General features: G+C 51.1%; 1 protein-coding gene across 1 annotated transcript; it reads left to right on the top strand.

The window, feature by feature from the left end:
- The first annotated feature begins 10,145 nt into the window (after positions 1-10,145).
- Eif4a3 (eukaryotic translation initiation factor 4A3) lies at positions 10,146-17,957 on the top strand. The gene is made up of 12 exons (XM_051181645.1): positions 10,146-10,356; positions 12,436-12,508; positions 13,550-13,616; positions 14,025-14,087; positions 14,482-14,614; positions 14,802-14,882; positions 15,267-15,408; positions 15,660-15,798; positions 16,422-16,537; positions 17,321-17,428; positions 17,511-17,638; positions 17,739-17,957. The coding sequence occupies exons 1-12, from the start codon at positions 10,188-10,190 to the stop codon at positions 17,753-17,755; spliced, it is 1,236 nt and encodes a 411-aa protein (XP_051037602.1). The 5' UTR covers positions 10,146-10,187; the 3' UTR covers positions 17,756-17,957.
- The last annotated feature ends 2,674 nt before the right edge of the window (positions 17,958-20,631 follow it).

Below are 20,631 nucleotides of genomic sequence, written 5' to 3'. Positions count from 1 at the left end.
AACAAGAGCTCATTATTTGTAGCAAACCATTAATTAGGACTCAGGATGCCAGCCGATACCAACAGCCACACTCTATCCTGCCGCCGAAACGTGGGTGCTACAGACTCCTGGGTCTGCAGGAGAAAAGGGGGTGCTGATGTCTGTGAGCCTGGAGCCCTCAGGACTGGGTCCCAGTGGCCACAGTGGCTCTGGGAGCATTAGCTAATATGATTGTCCCCACCTCTTCTCCCCTGGTGGGTGAACTACCTTTGAGCTGACCCTGCCGCTGGCAGGGTGAACTGGAAAGTCACTGCAATCTCTAGTTCTGTCCTAGGTCTCTGGCCCCAAAGCCAGTCCAGGATGATGAAGGTGTAAGTGGAATAAGCCAGCAGTCTCCCCCCACCCCCAGGCCACACAAGGTGGCCCGCTGCTCATCAGAGGCAGAGTTTGCCAGTGTGGCTGCAACCCAGAACTTGAGAAGTGGAAGCTGGAGGAGTGGGAACTCTAGGCCAGCCTGGGCTACACAGCAAGTGTGTGCCAATCTGGATTACAGGAAACCCTGTCCCAAAACAAAAATGAAAACAAAACACAGCAAAAACCAAAATCAGGAAAGCTATGCTTGAGGCTGGGGTGCAGCTCAGTGGTAGAGCACTGAGTGTTTGTGAGGCTGTCGTCAAACACACACACACACACACACACACACACACACACACACAGAAGATGAGCTGGGTGTGGTCCCAGATGCTTGGGAATCCCCATCAGCTTGAGCGTTGGAGGCCAGCCTGGGCAGCAGGGCAAGTCTTAATCTCAGAAAACAAACAAAAAGTAGGACTGTGTTTACAATTCAGCTTCAGGTGAGATAGTGGTGCGCTCTACTGCGAAGGAAAACCTGCCCCAGATTTGGCGGCTTCTCGGGAGCCTGAACTCTCCAAAACCTTCTCAGGATGCTCAACACTAGGGTAGCTGTCCTGCATACACCCTTCTCCTCTTAGGAGACCCTTCCTGGTCAGCTTCTCAGACACAGGGCTCTGCCTCCTTATTTGTCTGGTATGAGGAAACACACACACACACAGTCTCTCTCTCTCTCTCTGACAACACACACACACCACACCCACTACACACAAACATACTCTCTGTTACACACACATACACCACACACATACATCGCTCTCTCTCACATACACACACTCTCTTTCTTACAAACACATACACACACACACTCATACATGAGCACCTGTGTGCACACACACATGCACACTCTTACACATGAGCACATGCACACACACACACACACTCTCTCTCTCTCATGCACACACACCACACACATCTTTCAGATGATACTCTCTCTCAGACACACATACACCACATCACCCACCACACACAAACATACTCTCTCTTATGAATACACACAGTCTTTCATGCACACACACACCACACCACACACACACTCATGCACACACCACACAATACACACAATCGTCCTGTCTCTCACACACTCTCTTTCTTACAAACATATACACACACTCTCTCCCGCATGAGCACATGTGTGAACGCATATACACACACATGAGCACATACACACACTCTCATGCACACACACCACACAATCTCTCACATACACACACTCTCACAAACACACACACTCTCCCGTGCATGAGCACATGTGTGCACACACACATACACACTCTTACACTTGAGTGCATACACATATACACACTCATGCACACACCACACACACAAAATCTCTCTCCCATACACACACATGAGCATACACACACACACACACACACACACACAAAATCTCTCTCTTACATACACACATATACTCACTCTCTTACAAATACACACATACTGTAGTGAGATAGTTCTGTGGCACTGACCACGCCCATTGGGGGTGGAGCCATGGGCGGAGTGACCTGTGGAAAGAGGTCGGAGGGGTCCAGGAAAGGCGCTCTTTTTCTGGCGTGATTCGGACAGGAGAGGATCGGGTTGAATTTCCTGGTGTTCATCTGTCTAGGTTGTAAGTTATTTCTCCCTGAATAAACATCTATTTGGCCTATTTGTTTATCCTGATCCTTATTTAACCGCGTTACACATACTCCTGGCATGAGCACATGTGTGTACATACACATACATATTCTTACACATGAGCACACACACAAACGTATAACACACACACACACACACACACACACGCCAGTCTGGACAGGAGGTTAGAACAGATGGCTGGCAAATGTGGCCAAGGAAAGGAGAGGTCACCAAGCAAGGAAGGGTAAGTGGCCATGTGTGTGCTTCTGTTCAAATCCAGTCTCCCAGTCCCAGGAGTATGGGTGGGAATCCCTTCCACTGATAACAGGCCTACCTCACTGTACCCCTACCTCCAGACACCTGCTTTCCCCTTCATTCAACCCCAGTAACCCGGAGGTGTGACTATAAACCCAGCATCCCTTCTGCCTGTCCAGCCCCTATGGCTCTATGACGGAACTTGGCAGCCAGAGAATGTTCCAGTACTTTACCAAGCAGGGTGAAACAGGTTATTCCCTCATTTCCTCACAAGCCAGACACTACTTCCACTCTAATGAGGGAGATGAGGGCCCCTCTCGCCACAAAACAGCTGGGGCCCTGTCCTGACCTGTCCATTGTCCTGTTTGATCCACAGTTCCTTCTGGCATGCTGACAGACTCCAGGTTAGCTGTCCTCTCTTGTAGCAGCAATGGTCGGAGGCTCAGTCTTAGGCTGGGCTGGGCTGAACAGCAACTCAGAGCAGGTAAGACGGGCAAGGACATCTGGAGTCAGCCCACAGAAGCAGAGCCTTATATACCCGGCTCTTACACACACACACAGACATAATGCAAAGGGCCCTCCTCCTGTGTCTGACTGGCTGATGTGAGAGTCACCATTACCCGTTGAGAAACGCCAGGCATCTGGTCCCTCCCACCTAAAGCAGTGACTGAGGGTGTGGTGGTGGCCGGGAGAATCCACCCTCCTTGGTGTTCAGCCAGCCCAGTCCCTTGGCCTCGACTCTTGGAAAGAACCTACTCCTTACAGGCTAAGATGACTGGGGGCCGTCTGGCTCCCACCACCAATTAAAGGAATTGCATAAGCGACTGTAACAGGCCCATCAAAGGTCAACACTTCATAAGCAGACTTAGGTTGCGGTAAAAGCCTCGATGCCCTATTTCTAGAGTCGGACGACTTCATCTGTGTGATATTCTTTGAGCTACATCCACAGTCCTTCCTCCAGGGCCACACCGCCAGCATTAAACAGAGCAGGCAGTGATACCCAGTGGGATCTTAAGTGGGACCTGCCTTTGGTGTGAAGTCACTCAGGCCATGCGAGGCACCTGCTAATGGAGTACACCTCTCACCTGCCCTAGGCACGCAGTCCTCCTCCCAAGTGAGCTCCAGGCTCACTCACTCCTACCCCAGCTTCTGCCCTGCTGTTCCTGCGGCCAAGAACTTGCCCTCAGCTCCTTCGGATGCCACCCAAGGCCCAGCTTCCATATAAAGGCCCTTCTGTTGGACTTGCCATCCCCATCGATTTTGCTGTCTGGTTTTTTTTTTTTTTTTTTTTTTTTTTTTTGCCTACCCCATGGCATGTGACAATTCTTGTCTTTCTTGTTCTCTGTTCAGTCCCACCCCTGGGACAGTTGCATAAATATTACCTGGGTGAATGAGTAAAACTGTGTCCATCTCTCAGGTTCCGATCAGAGTGGGAGGCTGTTCTCAGTCCCCTGGCTGGCTGGGAGGACCTCAGGAGTCTTCATCTGGACAGATGGAAACTGGTCTCCCAGGTCACAGGCTAGGAGAAGGCCACAGCCACTCCGCCAGGGTCACAGGCTCAAGCAGGGTAAGAGCATCCGTCGCCACCTCTTGGGCCAGTTGTTGAGTCCCTGGCCTCAGGCTTCTCATATCTCCACCCAAAATGCCCCTGCCTCATGGTAGGAAGGATCGCCTCACCAAGGCCCATGCATAGAAAGCTCCAGATAGTTCTAGAAAGTACAGCGAAGTGTTGCCATGCCGAGTGAAAGGGAGCCCTGAGTGTCTGATCTAAAATACAGAGGCCAGGCACGATGGCGTGTGCCTGTAGTGCCGGCACTGAGGAGGCTGAGTCAGGAGGAACCTGAGTTCCAGACCAGCCTGGCAGGGGGTGGAGGGTGGGGTGGGGGCCAGGGGAGCTCCAATGCATGCACAACCAAGCATGCCTACTGTGATGCTGTGACAGAGTACCGACTCCTTATCCAGTTCAGGGAGTTGACAGTGGAATTGTGCAAAATGCCGCTGGGTCGTTCACTTTAATCTACTCATTCATTTCACATGGTGTGAAGTTCACTGGTTTTTGTTTGTTTGGGTTTTTTGTTTTGTTTTGGTTTTTGTTTGTTTTTATTTTATTTATTTATTTTTTGCTTTTTTTTTTTTTTTTTTTTTTTTTTGAGACAGAGTTTCTCAGTGTAAAAAAGCTGTGGCTGTCATGGAACTCACTCTGTAGACCAGTAGACCAAACTCACAGTGACTGCCTGCCTCTGCCTCCTGAGTGCTCCGATTAGAGGTGTCCGCAACCACCGCCCGGTGAATTTCGCCAGTTTTAAAGCAAGGGAATTTTCCTCAGCAGGTGTGAGCTGCCTGATTGGGTGGCCGGCTCTCAAGCACCACGTGGAGCTTCGGTGGCAGAGCTGAGTTCTACCTGCTTTGTGGAAACGCCTTCCTGCCCTGCCCTGCCCTGCCTTGGCACGCTCCGTGTTGGCACCCAGTGTGGGGCCGGTAGTCAGGTGCCACTGCACCCTGCCTGCTCAGACCTCCGCTGAGTGTTGGGAAACTGTTGATAATGTGTTGGAAGAGTCCTGGAATCCTCTTGCCCATGAGCAGTGAGCGAGAAGAGTCAACTCTGAGTGTTGGTGACATGCCAGTCCTCCGTATAACCCTGCCTGGATGCTCTTCTGCCTGCCCAGCTATTTTGCAGACCCTGGTTTGTCAGATCTTTCCTCTCTTAGAGCCTCCCAAGTGTCCAGTCCCCTCCACGTCCACTCGTGCTAACATGATTCCAAAGCTCACTGGAGCCTCCCTGACCTCCAAAGCATCGCTGGTAAATGCAATGTTGTCAGAGTTGCCCTCTGGCTGGCATGGGGTCAGCTTCTGTCCCTTGTCCTTACTGATCACCACCACTATAGGCCATGTAGTCAAGGCTCCAGCTGCTCTCAGACAGCCCCACCCACTTGAGGGTTGCTGTCCCTGGAAGTAACATCCAGTTGTAATCCTAAGCAACAGCAGGGTGCTCCGAAGGACATGGATGAATAAGGCACGGTGGTTCTGCCCCTCACTCCTGCTCTCTTGGGAGCTCCTGAGTCTAAAGAGGTGGTGTGTTTCTTTTCATGTTTTCTTCTCCTTTTCTTCCAGATTTTTACTATTGTTATTTTGAGACAGGTCTTTATTTGTAGCTCTGGCTGGTCTAGAACTCAGTAGGAAGCTAAGAATTGCTTTAAACATAGAATCATACTCCTGCCTCTGCTTCCTGAGGACCAGGGTTATAGGCTGTACTATCACAGTAAGCATGCTTGGTTGTGCATGCATTGGAGCTCCCCTGGCCCCCACCCCACCCTCCACCCCCTGCCAGGCTGGTCTGGAACTCAGGTTCCTCCTGACTCAGCCTCCTCAGTGCCGGCACTACAGGCACACGCCATCGTGCCTGGCCTCTGTATTTTAGATCAGACACTCAGGGCTCCCTTTCACTCGGCATGGCAATACTTCGCTGTACTTTCTAGAACTATCTGGAGCTTTCTATGCATGGGCCTTGGTGAGGCGATCCTTCCTACCATGAGGCAGGGGCATTTTGGGTGGAGATATGAGAAGCCTGAGGCCAGGGACTCAACAACTGGCCCAAGAGGTGGCGATGGATGCTCTTACCCTGCTTGAGCCTGTGACCTGGGAGACCAGTTTCCATCTGTCCAGATGAAGACTCCTGAGGTCCTCCCAGCCAGCCAGGGGACTGAGAACAGCCTCCCACCATGATTGGCATCTGTATCAGTGGGAACCAGGTGCCCAAGGAAGCTTGCTCTCCTGGTTGATATTCACACAGCTGTTCTAAGCTGGTTCCACAACATTTTCCTCACCCCTCTACCACAAAGGGAAACCCCGTGCCACAACTCCTGCTGCACCCCTTACTTATTCCTAGCACAAGGCCCTATGGTCTCCCATCTCATGACCCAGAAATCTTTGTAATCCTGAGAGCCCCGCCCAGCCCTGCCAACTATCAGCTCTGTAAACTTCCATTTAAAATTTCCACAGTACCAGACAGCCGCACAGCCACCACCCCCTCTTCAGAGGCTCAGTATCTCCTTCTCACCTCCCCATGTAGCCAAGTCGCCTTTCCAAACCAAGCATCAGAACCCATCCCCCAGCCCCGCCCCGTCCAGAAGGGGCTCTGTGGTGGTCACAGTCTGCAAGACCCTGCTGGATGTGGCTCTTCTTCTCTTTTCTCCCTGCCCTCCAACTCACCCTGCCTCTGCTCATTCTCGCTGTCCTTCCTCACTCCTTCCCTGGGCGTAACCACGAACACCTCTCAAGTCAGCTGACATTTTCCTCCGGCCGCCAAGTAAAACCAGAAACTCAGTAAGCTTTCCTACCCTGGCCCATTTTATTTACAACACAGTAACTATACGACATACAATTATCTTATTTGTTTATGAGTGTCATGGGTCTTGTCCTTCTCTGGAATAAACACTCAGTGACACTGGGAACGGCCCCTGTACTGCTGGGTGGGACCCCTGTACCCGGAGGTGGGTGGGAACACTAGCAGGAAGCAATCCTTTGGGGAAGAATCTTTGGATGTCTTTTGGTCTAGGATGTCCACCTGTGCAGTGATCATGGCTGTGGACTCAGTGGGCGGGAGGAGACTCTGGATCCTTCCCTTGACTCCAGGAGCCCAGTGGGAGGAGATGGGCTCCAAAGGAGTACTCCTAAGCACTGTCCCACCCCATCCCCCATGGCCTCAGCCTGCCATGTCCCTGCTCTGCTGGACCATATCTGTGCTGCTCTTTCTTTCCCTTGATGCGATGAGTGAGCAAGCTGGCAGCTGGTTACTTAGGTTAAGGAAACTGGGAAGCTAAGTAGATATACTGCTGCCCTTCTTAAATGAAGCACATCCCCCAAATAAAATGGATAGGCTATGTGGTGCTAATGAGAAATCGTGCTGAGACCAAGAGTAATGGGCCTGACCACCTTTGTCACCAGGAGGATTCTTCCCATGAGAGGTCAAGGTGTTCAGGGCTCCAGAGTCCAGGTACTATAAACACTCAGGATAAAGACACTGTAATATAAACTCAGGGCTTGGCCAATCTTTCCCTTGCTGTAAATGTAGATTGAGGCTAGTTTTTCCATCAGGAAAACAGGTGAGACATACTCCTGCACTCTCTCCATATAATGTTGATTGAGATTTATAAGAATCACATTAATCGAAGGACGGTGGTGGCACACCTTTAATCCCAGCATTCGGGAGGCAGAGGCAGGTGGATCTCTGTGAGTGCAAGATCAGCCTGGTCTACAGAGTTCCAGGACAGGCTCCAAAGCAATACAGAGAAACCCTGTCTCAAAAAAACCAAACCAAAAAAGAATCACAGTAATCCCTCAGCTTGAACACTGTAGTTATAGATTGTCAAGTAGGGCTGTCAGTTCATGACTTACTATTTTAATGAACCAAGGGAGTTATTGTGTGTACATGCCTGAGTGTATGTGTGCGCGCAGGTGCACCACATGCACACCACATGCATACAGGCGCTTTCAGAGGAGGGCCTTGGGTCCTCTGGAACTGGCTGTGAGCTGCCTGACACGGGTACCAGGAACTAAATCTGGGTCCTCCGAATAGCAGCCAGTGCTCTTAACCATGGAGCTATCTCTCCAGCCCTTTGTAGCTTATTTTTATAAAGACAGTCTCTTTATGCAGCCCATTCTGGCTTCAAACTCTGGATGCTCCTGCATCCACCACTCAAGTGTTGGGGTCAAGGTATGCGATTACCCTAGTCTAAGTTGTTGCTTTTAAGTAGATACATATAAAATACAAAGTAACCAGCTGCCGGGTGCAGTTGGGGAGACAGAGGCAGGCAGATCTCTGTGAGTTCGGGGGGCCAGCCTGGTCTATTGAGGGAATGCCAGGATAGGCTCCAAAGTATACAGAGAAACCCTGTCTCGAAAAACAAAACAAACAAACAAAACAAAAAAAAAAAAAAAAAAAAAAAAAGAAAGAAAGAAAGAAAAGAAAAAAGAAAACCAACCAAAGAACAATCCCCCCCCCCCAAAAAAAACCCATAAAAACAGTGTAACCACGTGGATCAGATACTTTTACAAGGCAAGTGATAAAGGCATGCTGTCCATAACTAACTAGATTACGGATGCCTACAACTATTAAAAATAAAATGAGGACACTGGGCGGTGGTGGCCACCCCTTTAGTCCCAGCACTCAGGAGGCAAAGGTAGGCAAATCTCTGTGAGTTAAAAAAAAAAGGGGGGGGGTTTTCAAATGGTTTGGGTACTGTAAGAATCTACAGAAAGCTAGGGAGGTGGCTCATGGGCTAAGAGAGCTTCTATGCATGCTTCATGGCCTGAGTTTGATCCTAGAACCCACATAAGGGAAAGGGAAAAAGGAAAGAACAAATTACAATCTGACCTCTGCACCTACACTGTGGTGTGGGCATTCCCACTCACACACATCATGTGAACACACAAACAGACACAACAAATTAAAAAAGGAAGTGTATGTGAGCAGAGTGGCCCAATAGGAATACAATAAATTCTTTTTAGTCGTTACATCTGATGAAGAAACAGGTTGAGATTAAACGGCATCTCAAAAAGTATCCCTAAGCTATTATTAGACCCATTTCAACAGTCACTATGAAATGGGAGACTTTACATTCTTTTCTTACAATGTCATTAAAATTCAGGTGTATTTTACATCAGAGATTGCAAAACTACCGCTAGAGTCAGTCTTGCAAAATGTCATGAGGGCATGGAATAAATCCTTGCGGAGTGAGAAGACATGAGAACTTGAGCTCACATTTTACTTAGTCTCAGAAGGGTGGGTGGCCAGCTAGGTCTATTCTTTTTTTATTTTATTTATTTTGTTTTTCGAGACAGGGTTGGAGCCTGTCCTGGAACTCGCTCTGTAGACCAGGCTGGCCTCAAGCTCACAGAGATCCTCCTGCCTCTGCTTCCCGAGTGCTGAGATTAAAGGTGTGCGCCCTCCCGATAGCTGGGATTAAAGGCTCCTGAGAGCTGGGATTAAAGGCTCCTGAGAGCTGGGATTAAAGGCATGCGCCACCAATGCCCGGCACCAGCTAGATCTTTAATGATCTGATTATTATCAGATACAGATAATGTATCTGTATCACATACATTTGACAAATCTTGACAAACCTGAGCAGGAGCCAAGCTCTAAAGAGAAGGCGGCAATAACTTGTTTTAACGTGGGTATACTGCAACCCACAACTTCTCCAGAAAAGGGTAACTTGCTTATAACTACTCTACATAAAACGATTTGCATTTTACAGTAGCTTTTTTTGCATTTTACAGTAGTGTGTGTGTATACACCGTGACTGTGACCCCTTCTCCCCCATCCAGGCCAGAAGACTTGGGTCCCCAGGAACTGGAGACTTGGGCTGCTGTGATTCACGTGAGCATTGGACCCGAACTCTGGTTCTCTGGAAGGGCAACTGCTCTAAATAGTTTAGTCATCGCCTTTCCTCAAAAGCAGGAAAAAAGAGTGTTTCCCAGGAACAGACACGCCCAGCTGCAGGGCAGGTGACCGGATCGCCACGCCGGGTCTCGGGTGGGATTGGCGCACCGACTCCTGCCAGCTGTCTCTCCCGCATCACCCGGGGAGCGGAGGCAGCGCACGCACGCGCGTGATGGGTTGCCACGGCAACGCCGTGCGCCCGCGACACCCTGGCGGCTCTCTGCACCTCCGCAGGGGCCCCGCGTCCCTAGCCCGGGAGAGCGGCAGGGGCTCGGATCCGGCGGGAGCACGCGGCGCCCAGCCTTCCCGCGGAGCACTAGATCTCGCGAGAACAGGCACCGCGCTTCCCACTTCCGCCAGGCCGGGCGCCTCCCACCTCTCCGGACGCTCCGCGGCGGCGTCACTTCCTCCCGGCCGGGCTGGCGGCGCGAGCTCCGCTTCTGCTTGGCGCTTCAGCTCGCGCTCACCGCTCCGCGGGGTCGGGATCATGGCGGCCACGGCCACGATGGCGACGTCGGGCTCCGCGCGGAAGCGGCTGCTCAAGGAGGAGGACATGACCAAAGTGGAGTTTGAGACCAGCGAGGAGGTGGACGTGACGCCCACGTTCGACACCATGGGCCTGCGGGAGGACCTGCTGCGCGGCATCTACGCCTACGGTGGGTCGCGGGCCGCGCGGCGCGGGAGGCCGGGGCCGAGGGGGCCGGGGGGGCCGGGCAGGCCGGGCGGAGGAGGGGCGACCCCGCTCGGGGCGCGGGGCCGGCCGGGTTCCCCCGGCTGCGCTCAGCCAGCCTTTCCCCGGTCACTGGAGTAGCGGATAACCGAGCGTGTCCCTGCGAGGGGCCCCGAGCCAGCCTTTGGTTGGGGCGTGGGGGCTGTAGGTCCGGTAGGTTCGTGCCTTGCGGAGTGTAAACCCCGCTAGGGAAGCGGAAAGCGAGGCAGAGGAGCTGCAGGCGGTGGGGAGGACAAAGTGAGGCGCCGGGCGGGAGCGGACAGTGAAGAGACCAGGGACGTTCAGAGCCACGGGGCCACAGAGGACAGCTGGGCCTGGCCCCTCGTCACGAGATGCCAGCGGCCACTTTTGAGAGCTGTGGCGAACGATGAAGCATTTGGAATTCGTTCCCAAATGCATCGGGAAGCCGCCGCAGTCTAAAGCAAAGGCGGTGGCGTCGGCTTCACGGTTTGAAAGTTTTGTTTTGGTGTCTGGATGTCCAGACCGTACAAGAGACTACGGTGGAGCTGAAGGGTCTGCTGGAGGCAGGCGGAGTGCGTTCCTGGCTCTTTTGATTGAATAGTGGGTCATGTTGCTGGTATTTGCTTAGGTAGGAGCATTTGAGGGAGGCTGAGTGCTGTCTGTTTTTTGTTAGTTTTTGTTTTTTCCAGACCTGGGGAGGGGGCGTCTCTATGGTAGCCCTGGCTGTCCTGGAACTCTTTGGAGACCAGGTTGGCCTCAATCTCAGACATCCCCCGGATGGTATTTTTGCTTGTTTTGTTTTTCCAAGAAAGCATTTCTCTGTGTAGCTTTGTATAGTCTAGGCTGGCCTGGAACTCACAGAGATCCGCCTGCCTCTGCCTCCTGAGTGCTGGGATTAAAGGCGTGCTGCACCACCACTCAGCCCTTTTAAATGTGGCTTTTTTTTTCTTTTTCTTTTTTTTCCCCCTTGGAGACAGGGTTTTTCTGTGTAGCTTTGGAGCCTGTCCTGGAACAACTTCTGTAGACCTTGTTGGCCTCTAACCCACAGAGATCCACCTGCCTCTGCCTCACAAGTGCTGGGATTAAAGGCCTGAGCCGTCCAGCCCCACCCTGTTTTGTTTATTTGAAGCAGGGTCTCTATCCCTAGCACAACTGGAATATAGATCAGGGAAGATGGGTCTTCCCACTTTAAATGATGCCCAGCTTGGTTTTTAGTTAATTCCAGTTGTAGTCAAATTGGCCACGAAGAATAACCATCACAAGTACTATGTTGGTCTGGGAAGTTTTGCTAGCTACACCTTTAAAAAGTATAAAAACCAACTACAACTCTTTTGTGTAAGTTTTGTTTGCTTATTTGGAAAGTACTAGTCTTTTGTTGTTGTTTTGTGTTTTTTTTTTTTTCTTGAGATAGTTTCACTGTATAGCCCTGTTCTAGAACTAGCTCTATAGACCAGGCTGGCCTTGAACTCACAGAAATCTGCCCCCCTCCCCCCATGATTAAAGGTGTGTGCCACTGACACCATCTGTTACATTATTTTGTTTCGTTCCACACAAGATCTCTGCATAGCTCTGACTGTCCTGTAAGTGACTATGTAGATCAGTTGGCCTGGAATTCACAGATTCTCCTGCCTCTGCCCTTGAGTGCTGGGATTTAGGGTGTGTGCAACCTTGCCTAGTCTGTCTGGGGGTGGTGCCTAGATAACGGGGCTACATCCACATGAGAGCAGCATGGGGTGTCCTACATATGCAGGCTGGGTATCCTGGAAAGGACAAGCAACACGGGGATTTGAGTGCTTGCTAGGAGGACAGGGTTCATGAGTTTATGGCAGAGGGGTTTTCTTGTGGCTGAGGCTGACCTGGAACTCCCGGTGCCCCCTCCCTCTGCCTTCCAAGTGTTGCTTTGTAGATGTGGATTCACCGTGCATCCTGGGTTGCCTGGGGATGGCAGTAAGAAGCCTCTATGTGTGTCCCCAGGGAGCTTGTGCTGTGTGGTGTTGATGCTGTCTTAGTGTGAGGATTGAGTCTTTTTCCTCTCTGTTTACAGGTTTTGAGAAACCTTCAGCGATCCAGCAGCGCGCTATCAAGCAGATAATTAAGGGGAGAGATGTCATTGCACAGTAAGTTGTGGGTGCTGAGAGCCAACTTGGGTTAGTGACGCCACAGGGACATGAGTGTGCCTTGTCACCTCTGCTCCTCTAGTTCAGCACTGACTTTTTCTCAACTAGAGAAAGCCCCTCCCCCTGTTAGCCATGTGTATTTTGGGTAGGTGCTATGGGTCATATCCCGGGCATTGTACATTCCACACAACTGCTTTACTGCTGGTGTATGTCCAAGTCCAGAGTGTAGATTTATGTAAGATGCCCTTTCTTTTTTATGTTCATTGGTATATTCCTCCATGTGTGAGTGTGTCAGATCCCCTGGAACTGGAGTTAAAGACACGTGGGTGCTCCCGACCCCTGAGCCATCTCTCAGCCCCAAGATATTTTAAAGTTATAGAGAGACCTTTCTGCCACCTTCTGAAGTTCTTTTGTTCTTTTGTCTTTTCGCACAAGCCATATCACCATTTTCATCTGTAGCAGTTTACAGAGCTGTGTGTTTCCTGGGGCTGTGGTGATGGCTTGCTCATTTCCCAGGTTTGGGTCTTAGTTCCCACACTGACTCAGAGCTGCCTATGGCTCCAGCTTCAGGGGGTCTGGCATCCTCTTTTGGGCTCTGGAAGCACCCTCACACGTGTGGTATTCAGTCACACAGAAGCATATGTAAAAATTAAAATTAAAAATGCAAAGTTGTGACCTTATACTTGGGTCTCATCTTTGTATTTAAGATGCTGGGGTAAGAGGTAGGGACACTGCCAGGAGGTGGTGGTACACACCTTTAATCCCAGCATTCGGGAGGCAGAGGCATCTCTGAGTTTGAGGCCAGCCTGGTCTACAAAGTAAGTTCCAGGACAGCCAGAGCCACACAGAGAATCCCTGTCTGGAAAAAAACCAACCCCGTTCCCCCCCCCCCCCAAAAAAAAGAGGTGGGTACATGTAGAAAGAAGCTGTCCCAGTGTGCAGGCAGAACTTTGGAGCTCTGTTGAGGGATGAGGTCACCAGAGCAAGGACAGTGTCATTGGGTCCTTTCTCTGATACCTTCTCTTGTGCTTTCTTGAACAGGTCTCAGTCTGGCACAGGAAAGACAGCCACCTTTAGCATTTCAGTCCTCCAGTGCTTGGATATCCAGGTGATTTACCTCTCAGAACAAACTCTCCTTGATCCCAGGAGATGTCTGTGCTGCTGCCAATGCTGTGTGAACAAAATATGGTTTTTAGGTAGGGTGTTGCAAGGCCTGTTAGGAAAGAAAGGAGCAGCAGAGCTAATTCAAGCTGTGTCTGTAGTAGCTCAGAGCTTGCAGCAAGCTGTGTGAACAAGACTAAAGGCTCACCTTGCTCAGTTGGACTTGGACGGATACCAGGTTTTCACTCAAGTAGAATCTAGATTTTCTATTTTTAAAAAAGGTGGGCATGAAAGCAGAGAGGGGGACTATTTGTCAGACACTGGAGGGAAGGGGCAAGAGAATAGAAATGTTACCAGAGAGCCCATTCGCCTGCTTGATCATGTTTTTCTCCCCCTCCCCTTTGTTCCTTACCAGGTTCGAGAAACCCAAGCTTTGATCTTGGCTCCAACAAGAGAGTTGGCTGTACAGATTCAGAAGGTAAGAAATTAAAGGTGGTGGTATCTCACTGGGAGAGTGCTCCCCTACATAAAGATGGTGGTGTTGGGCTGGCAGAGTGCTCCCCTACATTAAAGATGGTGGTGTCTCACTGGTAGAGTGCTCCCCTACATTAAAGATGGTAGTGTTGGGCTGGCAGAGTGCTCCCCTACATAAAGGTGGTGGTATCTCACTGGTAGAGTGCTCCCCTACATTAAAGATGGTAGTGTTGGGTTGGGCTGGCAGTCTTCCGCAATATGAATTTCATTTTGACATAGGAAAGAGATCCTATAGCTTTATCGTGAATAGTGAATAACTGATACTTGGTCATTTGAAATTAGAGTGGAAATAACAGTTTAGATGTGACTAGCCTTGTGCGTAACCTGTTTTGCCTTAGGGCCTGCTTGCTCTGGGGGACTATATGAATGTACAGTGCCATGCCTGCATTGGAGGCACCAATGTTGGAGAAGATATCCGGAAGCTGGATTATGGGCAGCATGTTGTGGCAGGCACACCGGGACGTGTCTTTGGTGAGCTTCTTGGTTGGGCACTGGGCTGTGGGTAGTGTCTATGAGGTGTGCACGTGCCAGGTGGTGGGTCTCTGCATCTGGGCCCCTGGTAGTGTGTACAGGGAGAGGCTCTATGGGCTCACAGGGGCCAGTGCAAACAGCTCTCTGCTTAGAGCCGTGTGTAATTCTTTACAAATCTGATTATTAGATATGATTCGCCGCAGAAGTTTGAGGACCCGGGCTATCAAGATGTTGGTTTTGGACGAGGCTGATGAAATGTTAAACAAAGGTAAGGTGATCAGAATTTTCTGCTGCATATTGTTGTCAGTTGTAAGTTTTCACAGTGAAGACTACCTCCTGGAGATGTGACAGTCCTTTCTTTGTGGAGTAACAAAGTGTCTTAGGAGGTTTTGAAGCTAAAACTATTGTAATGTTTTCATGGCTAGTCTGTGAGACCAGGCCCAGCTGGGGTGATAGTATTATCTGCTCTGGTACTGTATACTGCTTGGTTTTCAGCACAGACTACCGAGTGGGTTTGAGGTGTAGCTTGTAGATCAGGAGGTGAACTTGCTCTGATCACTTGCTCTGATCACTGACCTCTGGAGACCGGGCAGTGTGGCTCTCCCAGTGACAGCCTTAAAGCCATACATAGCTGGGGTCATCTTTTCCCCAGGTTTCAAGGAACAGATCTACGATGTGTACAGGTACCTGCCCCCAGCTACACAGGTAGTTCTTATTAGTGCCACATTGCCTCATGAGATCCTGGAGATGACCAACAAGTTCATGACCGACCCCATCCGCATCTTGGTGAAGCGGTAAGGATGCTTATCTTCACCCCTTTGTGGAAACTGGCTCTGAGGATCCCCACCCTTTCCCATTTCCGAGTCTGAGCTCGATTGGTGTTCTGTATTCTGAGGAATGATACCACAGGTTGTGGGAGCTGGGAAAGGTTCAGGCAGGTCCAGGATCCAGCCCTGTGTGGTGGGATGTTGTGACTGGGGCTCTTAGGGTGGCCTTGTCTCGGGTCCTGGTTTGAAGAGTCATGTGCGCACTCCTCTGTTTGTAGTGATGAATTGACCCTGGAGGGCATCAAGCAGTTCTTTGTGGCGGTGGAAAGAGAGGAATGGAAGTTCGATACCCTGTGCGACCTCTACGACACTCTGACCATCACCCAGGCTGTCATCTTCTGCAACACCAAGAGGAAGGTGTGCCCCTCGGTCTGGTGTCCTTAGGGGACTGCAGGCTGGACCTGTGGTCAGGCCGCCAGGGCTGGCTCAGGCTCTGGGTCCCTGTTGATGCAGCTGTGGACACTGATAGACAGGACACAGACTAGCCTGAGCTGCTGGGAAAGCAAGGCAGGAAGGTGTCTGGGGCCCAGGAAACATGATGAGGCCCATCTTTAAACAAGTGTAAATGGGTACTGACGTGTTTTTCTGCAATAATTTTCATGTCTTTGGTTTAAGCTGAGGCTCAGGCCCATTAGGTTGAAGAGATAGCTTGTGGGCAGTCTGGGAATGTTCTCTGTAAAGAATTCTTAGGCATGCCCATCCTGCCTGTTAGTGGGTGAGTTCCCTGTGTTTCCATGTTTGAGAACTGCCATTTTACAGGTCTCTAGTTGGGTAGATGAGCACCTCTCTCTCTCTCAATTTAATTTTTGTTTTTTGAGACAGGGATTCTCTGTATTGTTTTGGAGTCTGTCCTGGAACTCGCTCTGTAGACCAGGCTGGCCTCAAACTCACAGAGATCGCCTGCCTCTGCCTCCCCAGTGCTGGGGTTAAAGGTGTGCGCCACCGCTGCCTGTCGAGTACATCTCTTGATCTGATTGTAGGTTGACTGGCTGACAGAGAAAATGAGAGAAGCTAACTTCACTGTGTCATCCATGCACGGAGACATGCCCCAGAAAGAGCGTGAGTCCATCATGAAGGAGTTCCGGTCAGGCGCCAGGTAAGCCTCCGGCAGCTTTGGCTCCTGTGTGAGGGCAGAGGGTCCTGTCGTCCTCAGGGTTTCCATGGCGTCTCCTGCTCTTAGAGTGGACGCTGCCCTGTGGGGGCTGTCGGGTTAGTGATGAACTGTCGGAAGGAAACTAACCATTGGGCTGCTTCTGCCTGCGGTTTCTCTGGGTGCTTTTGTTTTGGTTTTCAGCCATTGATGTGTGAGTCCTTGCCATCTGTAAACTGTCTAGCCTCTGGTCTGCTTGCCTCATGCTGCTCTGGCCCAGTTGAGGTGCAGCTCAAAGCAGCTGCTCCAGCTTCCCCTGGGAGGGTCCTCCTTCCCTTAACCTGCAGTGGACACAGAGTCCACCTCCTCTAGTGCCCATGGCAATAGGTGGTTTCTTATTAACGGGGTCAGTTTCTCACTAATTAGTCTTTATGTGAGTGTTGGTGTTCTTGCACTGATGTGTTCAAGCCCCTTGTCCGTGTACACCTCCTATGTTGGTTAGGACCAGGCATGTTTCAGGTGTGGTAGCATGCATGTCTCTGGCTTCTGTGTGGCAGATGGCACCATTATGCGGAGCAGCTGCTGTGGTATGGGAGTGGTGTGGGTTGACCTTAAGATTTAAAGATGTCATCAGTAGGATTTTTGCTAAGCAAAAGTCCTGTTCTCCTGGAGGGGCTGACCCCCACATTTTAAGTAGTGGGTGACATGAGTGTTCAGGGCCCTGGGCCAGGCTGCTTAGAACTGGGCAGAGGCTGATAAAATGTTCTCACCTTTTGGCTTTTTCTACAGCCGAGTGCTCATTTCCACAGATGTCTGGGCCCGAGGCCTGGATGTCCCTCAGGTGTCCCTCATCATTAACTACGACCTGCCCAACAACAGAGAACTGTACATTCACAGGTATGTATCCACTACTTCCTGTGCTCAAGACTGTTGGCCGTCATCTGTGAAACTGTTAACTAACACACATTTTATTCTAAAGAATCGGGAGATCAGGTCGATATGGCCGCAAAGGTGTGGCCATCAATTTTGTGAAGAATGATGACATCCGCATCCTCAGGGACATAGAGCAGTACTACTCCACCCAGATAGACGAGATGCCCATGAATGGCAAGTTGCTGGCTCTGCTGGGGGTGGGGGTGGGGCAGCTTCCTTACTAGGGTTGGGGAGGTGACATGTGGCATTGTTAATGTACCTTCTTCTCCCTCAGTGGCTGACCTGATCTGAAGCTGACACTGCACTAAGGACCTGGACACAAGGCCTGTTGTGAGCTCCTCCTCGGAAACAGGAAGCCTGTTTATATGGGTTATATGGGCTGTCTTCTCACAGCCCTAACAGAGACTCTGGGCGCTGCCGTCTCTCCTATCCCACGTGTAAATAATCCAATGCTTTAAGCCTTTTACATTAAACATGGAAATTTTACCATGAACTTGAGTGTAGATTTCTTGTGGTGTCACCAGCCTTCCTGGTCGGGTCGTGAGCAGACATTATGGGCAGAATCCAACTTGAGACCTTTAGAATCAGTCAGATGAGAAAACCCATAGAAGTCAGAAGTGTAGTGAGTTTGGTTTGCGGAAGTTTTAAGATGATAGAAAAGAAGCGATGTGGACGTGTCAGGACAACATATTCAGATAGCACGAAGTAGGAAAGTGAAGGGCAAGCTGGAGACAGCGGGAGGTGCGTGTGACGTGGCCGCGTGCAGCTCAGGAAAGGCCTTTGGAGGGTTAAGCTGTGGATGCTGCAGTCATGTTACTCGGGAACCGGACCCTGCGGATGTGACTCAGCCGAGGCTTGGGGATGGAGAAGTCACCCTGGGGTTTACCCACCCACTCACGTCCTGTGAAGGTCAGGACCCTGACTGCATGAACTTGACAGGACACCAGGTAACGGCGGGGTCTGACCTGGGAGGAAGACCTGTAGCTGAGTCTGCTAACAGTCTGTATGAGCAGAACAGCCTGCAGCCTCTGACACTGACCAGCCAGGTATGAGCTGATACTGAAGCCAGTGACATAAAAATGAGCATTGTGTAAAGGTTAAACTGCCCAGCTCAAAAGTAGGGGGAGATTTGAAGATGTTTGCTGGAGAAGACATGGGTGGCGTGGGAGCCTCGTGAGCTGCTTGGTGCTGGGCAGTTGGTAGCGTGAGAATCGTGGGCACCTCCACACCTTCTCCACAACTGCTAAGGTCAGGCTGGGTGCAGCCTGGGACGTGAGGGTCGTGTGGCTGTAACATGGCGTCCTGTTGGTGCCGGCTAATTGGACCTGTGCAGGCTAGGCATGTGTCATCCCTTCTGTCCCTCACCGTTCCTTGTGTACCCTTCCCTGAAACTGCACGGGTGGTAGAGGAGGGTGACCCCTATCGAGGGAGGGGTAAGGTAACTGCCCCCCATTGCTGCTGGAGCAGGGAGCACCTCAGCAGATGCTGCGTTCTTCCCTTAGGAAGTTACGTATCACCCTCTGGATTTGTTCACAGCATGGACTGGAATAGTGGTGTCAGTCTTACCCGGACCCACAGTAGATGAGAAGTGAAAAGGCCCCAACTATGAACACTGCTGTGTCCCTGTACTGTGTGACTCTTCCTGAGATGTGAGCAAACACCTCACCCCAGTGACAGACCAACAAGCTCCACCAAGTCTGGCTTAGCACTGCAGCGAGTTTATTGGGGTTACAAGAGTAGAAGACTTGGAGGCAGCTGTATGACAGAGAAGCCCACCCCAGCATGCAGAGAGCAGCATCCCTGGACTACAGACAAAGCCAGCTCAGCCGGTTGGAGAGTTTCCCATCTGGTAGCTGTTACTGCCACACAGCATTGTGAACCCCGTGTTTCTGGAACCTTAATGAGCTTCCCTCTAGGAAGTAATGTTGGAATGAGCAAGAAAGCCATGATGCCAAGAAAGACAGTCATTCTACCACATGGATGAGCCGGATGCTGAATGACAGATGAACTTTGTGGATGTAAACACATGGACAACAAGCCAGCTTTTGACTGACTGACTGTTAAGAGCTTTCATCACTTGTCTGCAGCCAAGGAAAGGACCCTGACATCGACTCAACAGCTGGGAGGAAAGAAGGGCTGGGCTGCAAAAGCCCCGGCTGCCTCCTGCATCAGAAGGGCGGGTGGCACAGGCCTGGGATTTGCAAGTCTCCGGATGGATTGCCCATGCCTTAGATTTGCAGTGCGGGCCACTGAGCAGACCTCAGGCCTCAGCCAATGTGACACTAACCCCACTCCACCTCTACCCTGTCCCTTTCAGAAAAGCTCCCCATCCAGGGCTCAGGACAGGCTAAGTAGGACCAGCCCTGTAACAGCAGCCCAAGGTGTCTGAGGGCTGACAGCCTCTTGGGTGAGGGCTGGCAGGGATCCAGAGGATGCGTGCCTGTGGCCACTCGGGCTGCAGGAATGGCTATGTGGGCGGTGACAGGTCCCTCTGCTCCTTCCCTTGTTTTCTCTACACTTGGGGAGCCTGCCCTTACCTGTCACCTTTCCACGTGGTGGAGGAAACCAGGATCCCCACCACAGATGGAGAGTCTCACTCCGACCAGCCAGATGAGTGCCCCTGCTTTCTCTACCTACCCTATGGCAAGGAGGAGGGATGGGGCGGAACCTGTGGCCATGACTGCCCTCCCCCTCCACATCCAGCAAAAGCTCTCAGCAGGCAAGCGACTCCAGTGCAGCGATCCAGTAAGATGAGTGGCTCCCAGAGACCCCATGCTTTTGGTTCTGGTTTTCTGGGGATCACAGAAGTGAGTTGGGCTGCTGGCACTCAGCCTATTACCCTGGTGACAAATTTGGTATGAGTGACACATACCAGCTCATGACAGACAAAAAACACCTTCCTTTGCTCCAGGCTTGCCTGGGAGCCGGGGCCTCAGGTGGGAGCGCTTGGACAGGTGACACACGCTGGAGGTGATGGGAGGGAGAAGTGATGCTGGGCACCTGAGGGTGGCGGGCGATGAGGGTGGCAGATGACATGAGGTGGTGTGAGAGCTGGTTCCAAATGTCCTTTTTATTTAAAGTAAGTGCACTTCACAGTGTTTCTCGCGTCCTGTAAACCCGATGGCCACCAACTCTGGCTGCATGGCCTCGTGCTGGCACAGGTACAA

The sequence above is a fragment of the Phodopus roborovskii genome, unplaced genomic scaffold (assembly GCF_943737965.1).
Source record: "Phodopus roborovskii unplaced genomic scaffold, PHOROB, whole genome shotgun sequence".
In the NCBI taxonomy this organism is placed as follows: Eukaryota; Metazoa; Chordata; class Mammalia; order Rodentia; family Cricetidae; genus Phodopus; species Phodopus roborovskii.
The sequence above is the reverse complement of the archived record's forward strand: the minus strand, read 5'-3'. Positions and strand labels throughout refer to the sequence as shown.

What these genes read in the sequence shown, in the direction of transcription:
- Eif4a3 (XM_051181645.1), top strand. Translation starts at nt 10,188, where the DNA reads ATGGCGGCCACGGCCACGATGGCGACGTCGGGCTCCGCGCGGAAGCGG. An exon ending in CACACCGGGACGTGTCTTTG is followed by an intron (nt 14,615 to 14,801) that starts GTGAGCTTCTTG and finishes TCTGATTATTAG; the next exon opens with ATATGATTCGCCGCAGAAGT. An exon ending in TCTGCAACACCAAGAGGAAG is followed by an intron (nt 15,799 to 16,421) that starts GTGTGCCCCTCG and finishes ATCTGATTGTAG; the next exon opens with GTTGACTGGCTGACAGAGAA.